The sequence below is a fragment of the Pygocentrus nattereri genome, chromosome 6 (genome assembly GCF_015220715.1).
Source record: "Pygocentrus nattereri isolate fPygNat1 chromosome 6, fPygNat1.pri, whole genome shotgun sequence".
In the NCBI taxonomy this organism is placed as follows: Eukaryota; Metazoa; Chordata; class Actinopteri; order Characiformes; family Serrasalmidae; genus Pygocentrus; species Pygocentrus nattereri.
This window is the reverse complement of record NC_051216.1, coordinates 45,221,799-45,228,895: the sequence shown is the minus strand read 5'-3', so window position 1 is coordinate 45,228,895 and position 7,097 is coordinate 45,221,799. Positions and strand designations below refer to the sequence as shown.

At 44.1% G+C, this 7,097-nt stretch overlaps 1 protein-coding gene across 1 annotated transcript in view; it reads right to left on the bottom strand.

The window, feature by feature from the left end:
* Positions 1–1,902: 1,902 nt before the first annotated feature.
* The window catches only part of gtf2e1 (general transcription factor IIE, polypeptide 1, alpha), a 20,914-nt gene continuing 15,719 nt past the window's right edge, over positions 1,903–7,097 (bottom strand). Inside the window, exons 3-5 of the mRNA XM_017702982.2 lie at positions 6,505–6,706; positions 3,481–3,713; positions 1,903–2,461 (exon numbers count right to left, since the gene is read on the bottom strand). Coding sequence (XP_017558471.1) covers positions 2,007–2,461; positions 3,481–3,713; positions 6,505–6,706 — 890 coding nt within the window. The 3' untranslated portion in view covers positions 1,903–2,006. The remainder of the gene's footprint in view (positions 2,462–3,480; positions 3,714–6,504; positions 6,707–7,097) is intronic.

Sequence of the window (7,097 nt, the reverse complement as noted above, 5' to 3'; positions counted from 1 at the left end):
AGCGTTTAAGACCATTTACTGTTAAACTGAGTTGAAGGATCAGCAGAGCTTCATTTTACTGTAGAGGAGGATTCATTTATTATCACCTACTGATCTGATTCAGCTGTGGAGCCACAACAGGGCAGTAAAAGAGCCACATGTTGCCGACCCCCAGTCTAGACCTAGCTATAGAACTAACAATCAGTCTTTGTGGATTTATTCACATTTTTATTGCTGTTTATATATCAGACTTTTCAACGTTTTACTGTTTGCTGGGAAATACAACATGCGAAATACCAGCAATACAAGGTGTAAAACGTCTGTGCAAGATTTTAAGGCATCATTATGGGAGTTATGGGCATAGGGATGGGTGGGAGGTATAAGCCATAGGCTGACTGAGGTCATCAGAAAAACACACAAAAATTGACCAGCAGCTTTTTATTGCTGTTTAAAAACTCACTTTACTACAACAAAAACCAAAATGACCTGTTCATACCCTGATAACCACCAGAAGTACATTTCTTCACAGGAAGAGACGAGCGCTTGTTACCACAGAAACGCTTTAAATGCTCGTAACACCGTTATACTCTCTTTCTGATCCATCTGTACTATTAAATACTGTCTCAAAAAGACGAGAGGCTCGAGAACGTCCAGGAATGCTGATGCCTTGCCGCAGAATCTGACTTTGAGAAAGGAAAAAAAAAACAAACAAACACTTAACTGTCAATCAGTGGCCAGCAGCTCAGGACGCTCCTACGTTTGTGTACGTTTTTTTGACCCTGGCAGGTCACCTGGTTCCAGCGGTTACCACAGAAATACTGAACTCTCTGCCATTTGCCCAAGAACGTCTTGGTGTGAGAAGGAGAAGCAAATAAAAATAGCGTTTTTGTGTTTATTCATCCCGAAATGGAAGAGAGAAATACCTCAGTCGCTTGGCACTAGCGCAATTCCAAGTCCAGTGGGAGATACGCGGAATGGACGAGCAGGAAAGAAGAAGTCAACAGGCGTCCTACTCCATAGAATAATACTTTACCTCTCCACAGAACATGTGCTGTAAAAAAAAACGCTGGGACAGAATCCTGCAGTCCTGCAGGGGCAGAGTGACCATTAAGGAGCCTCAGAAAAGAGAGAGAGGCACAAAGACAGAACATAGGAGGTGAAAGAGAGAGAGAAGAGAGAGATTAGCCACTGACGGGACAAAACTTTAACTGGTGATTTCACAAGAGAAGAAAAAAATTTAAATGTTTTTCCCCCCAAAACTTCCGCGTAATTAAACGACTAAGATGTAAACAAAGTGAAGTGTTTGCAGAGGTGGTGATAGGAACCAGACATCTGAGGGGATTAACACCTTTAAATCTGACCTCATACAACATGAAGGGGTTATGAATATGCTGCCTGATGTCACGGATGTTGTTGATCGTTCTTGGCCTAAAATATTTCAATGGTAAGATGTACATGCAGGTTGTTGTAAGGCAAAACAGTCCAAAAAAAATAATGTATTGTTTTCTGATTTATCACCGTTTACCATCGTGAACATGACATAAAAACCCAGATGAAAGGTCTTAGTTCACATTCATCGCTTTTATATTCATGGTCATCGTTTTCTGGAACTGAATAAAAGGGCTGTATTTGTGCTGTAGAGATCATGACCCCTGGTTCCTGTCACCACCACTGTATGGACATCAGAGACCGTTTCTCTGTAAATAACCGTTTCACATCAAACTATTCTGGATGGCTTTGTTTACATCTTACCCTTTACTTGAATTATGCAGATATTTTGAGAAAAAAAAATAGATGCAATATATAATTTCAAGTAATTTTAGACCATTTCTGTTGGTCCATGCATCATGAAATGTTCAGACAATGTAAAGGGCAACTGCCATTTTCAAAAGATGTAATAAAATAAGAACAAAAAAAAGGTCATAGAAAAAATAATGACCGATAGAGAGACAAAGAGAGAGACAGACAGAGACAGAGAGACAGACAGAGATAAAGAGAGAGAGAGAGAAAGAAAGAGAGAGGGGCCTTCAAAAGTACATGTCCTGAAACAGGTTCTGGCCCATCTCGATGTACGCCTCCTTCTCCTGAGCGCTCATCTGCTCCACCAGCTCTGGCCGCTGGCTCACCTCTCTGTAGGAGAAAGGTCTTCCACCCACCATCACAACCGGATCGTCTCCAACCTCCTCAAAGTCGTCATCCTCCTCGTCCTCGTCCTCGTCGTCCCGCCTCCCCGGCCTGGGAGCGGCCGCGGCCGTGTGGACGGGAGCCTGGCTCGGAGAGTCCTCGTCCGATTCACTGGTTTCGCTCTCAGAGTCGCTGCCACCGGCCACTGGGGCGCTGGGCCTGGCGACTGCTCCGCCCCCCATGGCAGAGCTAACCTTTCTCTCGTGGATGAGCAGGGCACGCATCACTTCCTCGTTCTCATCCTGCGCAGGGCCACGCCCAGCCAGGCCCTCCTGGGTTACCATGGAGTCTTCGCCAGCTGCGGTACCAAAACAAGCAATTCTGAGACTCAAACAGGAAACTTGGGTCTCTTAGACAGCATGTAAATAAACAACCTTCTCATGTACATAAAACCCTTTTATACTGGGAAGTCATAAATGGGAACAAATGGTCAAGTTTGCCTCTTTTCACTAATCATACATCATTTTTAGGTAATTCACTTGGAAAGCTGGTCTCTCCCTTAGAGCTAGTGGAAGTGGCTGGGGAAAGGGAGGTCTGGGCCTCACTGCTCAGGATGCTGCCCCCACGACCTGAACCCCGGAAGCGGAAGATGATGGATGGATGGATGGAAGCTTGTCTGATTCAGCTTACATTTGTATTTGAATTACTTGCATTTGCTTTCTTTCACAGGTTTTTAGTGACACCTATGGGTTCATTTGAAACATTTGGTTATTGGTTCAATAGCTTAAACCCCATGGGTCAAACATAAGATCAGTCCTGTGGCACAATCCAAACTGGCCCTCAAACTTATTTTAATCTTCAATTAAAACGAACCCATTTCACAATCAGCAGCACTACATTTACATTTTTACATTCATGGCATTTTGGCTGAAGCTTTTATCCAGAGCGACTTAGAGTTTGATCATTTTACACAGGTAGGCGAAGGTGGTGTTAGGAGTCTTGCCCAAGGACTCTTATTGGTATAGTGTAGGGTGTTTACCCAGGTGGGGACTGAACCCCAGTCTACAGCATAGAAGGCAGAGGTGTTACCCACTACACTAACCAACCACAACCACTGGTTCTAACCACTACATGCCACTTCTAATACCATTTAGAGAGATTTAACAGTTATCTCTAGCTAATGTACACACACGATCACACATAACACTCTAATTTTATATAAATATAAGATTTTCCATGATGTGGGCCTTTAACATAACCTACTGAACTCACCACATATTAAACGCCACATTCATTTAATAGAAATACAGCAGAGCTCTTCATAGCATCAATAATCCCCACAAAACAAATCAATAGCAGTGCCGAGACGGTACTCACAGGTCTTGAGGGCTTCCGACTCGTATGACCCGGGCACGGTGCTCTCGGTCAGCCACACGGGCCTCTCTTTGGGGGCCTTAGCCTCAGCTATCTGCTGCGACTCCTGCTCCTCCATGTTGATGACCACGTTCTGCGTGTACAGGTCGTCGTACGACGAGCCCTTCGATTTCCACACCTCATGGCCGGCCGCTCCGGCGCCCACAGCCCCGCCGGACGGTGCCGCACGCTCTCGGCTGCAGGCGGAGACGCAGAGAGAGAGAGAGGCTGGTGTGAAATGACAACCTGAATTTACTGCATGTCTCCTACATGTCGACCCCTGGCAGCAGTAACAGGAGGAGTCAGCAATGTCATCAGTCTTCACTAATTAAACCAACTTTGCAGCTAACTGAAAGAAAAGAAAGTGCAGATTCTAAACATTTCACTGTGTTGGTGGGGAAAAACGATGCTTTAGTAGAGTCTGAGCTTTTGAAAAGTTAGTGTTGTGCAGAAAGAAAAACAAAACACCTTCGTTTCCTTCCGTGTTTCTAATTCAACTTCTGGAACAGGCGTCCTTAATGAGTGTTAATATCATGATCGTGCACATCTAATTAAGCGCAAAAAGTGGTTTATGTTAGATGAAACTCAAATGACCAATTCTAATGTCAGTTTTTTATATCGTTCCTTTGTTTTTTTTAGAGCAAAACCAACTAGATCACATACGTCTTACATGTAAGGCCACAAACGGGCATTTCTGTGGGCAGTCATGGGCTGGAGGTTAGGGAATCAGTCGCCGGTTCGATCCCCTGAGCTGACAGTACGTCACTGAAGTGCTGTTGAGCAAGACACCTAACCCCCAACTTCTCCCCGGGCGCTTTGGATAGGGCTGCCCACCGGCCCGGGCAAGTGTGCTCACTGCCCCCTAGTGTGTGCTCACTAGTGTGCATGTGGTGTTTCGCTGCATGGATGAGTTGAACTGTGGAGGTGAAATTTCCCCGTTGTGGGACTAATAAGGGTCAATCACTTAATCGTAACACTTGCACCTTCGAGAATAAGCGCTAAATCACTACTATGGCTATTTTGGATTCTGTGACTTTTACTGCATTCAGACAGCGATCTGCATTCCACACAAAGCATCTGAACTCTAAACAGCGGACTGGATCATTATGGCCAGTGGGAAGTTCAACACCACATCACACATCACGCTTAATAACGGACTAAATCAACAAACACTTACTGCGGAGAAAAAAAACGCCACAATTATCAAAGAGTAACCTACTCGGGAGGTTACAGAGGGGAGGGGTACTCATCGTCTATCTCTCAAGGTTTCTTAATATTCATCTGAGCTGAGTAGTTTTTAAATCGTAAAAACACGAGCAACCCTGTCCTGCTGCGCAGCCCGCATCCACACTGTGGTTCAATTTGACGCGCCCTCTTTTTTAATTGCCTTGTGAGGAGTGACACGAGATGGAAAAATCCATGTTCTGCGGTGGGAAAAATCCAGAAGATCCACAGCGGAAGAAATTAGATGAATAAAACAGACAGATTAAAAATGTAAGCCCGGTTTGAAAATACAGTGTAGAAAGCAGTTTTTCCTTCCGTAACGTAACGAGTACTTATACTTCGTCACTTCCCACCCCGGTAAACGTAATTTATTACATTTCATTACTACTGCAAGACGATACTATTTCTAGGCTTGGGGGTTAATGCCCATGAAAAGCGTAAGGGATGACAGGGTGATAAGAAAGAAATACAGGCTGTAAAAGTGACGCTAAAACATTCCTGTCTTAGGCCCTGAAAGATGTTAATGGGGAGCTTGGCCTCTTCCTATTTCTCCCATTATATTAAAAGCATTACAGCAAAACTCCAGAGGGCGCCGGCGAGCAAGTCCTGAATGGGGGGGGTGAATAGAGCTAAACGGCTAAAATCGAAAAGTTGAAATAGTTTCTAATCACTTTTATTTTAGAAAGTAGCTTGTATTTCACTAAAAAGCAAAGAAAACCAACCTGTATGTTTCCTTGTTTCTACAGTGATCAGATTTTAGGCAGCAGGACACTGACATTATTGCTACTGAGTGCTGATTGGTTGGTGAGCGGAGGAGCTCATTGGCTGTTTGTGCTCACAGACATCATGAACGCACATGAGGCGCCGTTTTAAACTCCTATAACTCGAGTTTAAAAGCTCTTAAAACTACAACAGCAGCGTTAAAGTGTTTTATGCTGTTCAGGAAACGAATGTATTCTTTTACATTTAAAATGTTCAAGCATTTCTAAACTATGATCTTGTTCAAATGCTCCATATGAACCCATTCATTTTGGACTTGCTCAGGAGCGCCCCCTAGTGTTTGAGAAACCTGGAAGGCATTACAGAGTGGATATTCTCCTCTCCAGAAGATCTCTGACCACTAAACTCTATAGTATACACAGCCCAGTGCAACATGCCAATAATTAAACAATATCTATAAAATGCATGGAAAGGTTTGAAATTGAACAAGTGATGCTAGAAAATATTTTTGGCCATTTTGTATTTTATGCAGAAAGAACAAAAATAAATAAAGTGGAACTTCTTAGAAACATAACCTCAGGGCTTCCACAGAACCTAAAACCAGGAAACTAAAATCTGCCCTAATTAAACGGAAAATATTACCTTTTACCTTCTTAAAATGAATGTGCTAGTCTGGATAGTCGGGATAGTCTAACATGAACCTCACAGCTGATCTCAATAGGGGGCAGTCGTGGGCAGGGCACAGGGACACAGGGCACAGGGAACTGGCCCTGTGACCGGAAGGTCGCCGGTTCGATCCCCAGTGCCGACAGTCCATGACTGAGGTGTCCTTGAGCAAGACACCTAACCCCCAACTGCTCCCCAGGCGCCGTGGATAGGGCTGCCCACCGCTCAGGGCAAGTGTGCTCACTGCCCCCTAGTGTGTATGTGGTGTTTCACTTCACGGATGGGGTAAATGCGGAGGTGGAATTTCCCCGTTTGTGGGATTAAAAAAGTATCACTAATCTAATAGTGAATGAATCGCTCAGAATGGGCAGCGCCAACCTCAGTTTCAGCGCAGGAATTTCCGTAGGCTCAGGCTCCAGCAGGTCGTGCGATAGGTTGACGTCTTCGGTCTCCCGTAGCAACACGTAAATGGGTTCAATTTGCTCGTTGAAGCGGGCGACCAGCGTCCGGGCGTCCTTTTTGGGGACAGCAGACTCGTCCTCCTCTACTTCAGTCTGACAGAAGGTACAACGGAATGTCCCTGCGTCATCAGAGAGAGAGACAGAGTTTGATTAATGCAAACAATACAAATAAAAACTACTTTAAAAATCAAGAATTAAAAACACATTCATAAATTTACAAATGTATACTATATATAAAACTAATAAATGTAATAGAGGTCAAAAGGCCAATATATTCCATTTCACTTTTTCCACTTTTTACATTTCTTTGGGTTTAAGCACCAAAACCACTCATTCATTCATCTCTTTATCCCTAAGAATTAAACAGGCTGTTTTTGTTACTGCTATAAGGAAATCACCTGTTATGATTGGCTGCCCTGTATCGTGCCTCCCTCTGGGCTATAAAGCTACTTATATACAGCATTAATGGGCGAGGTTAAACCGCGACAGGCTGAAAGGGGCGGCATGCAT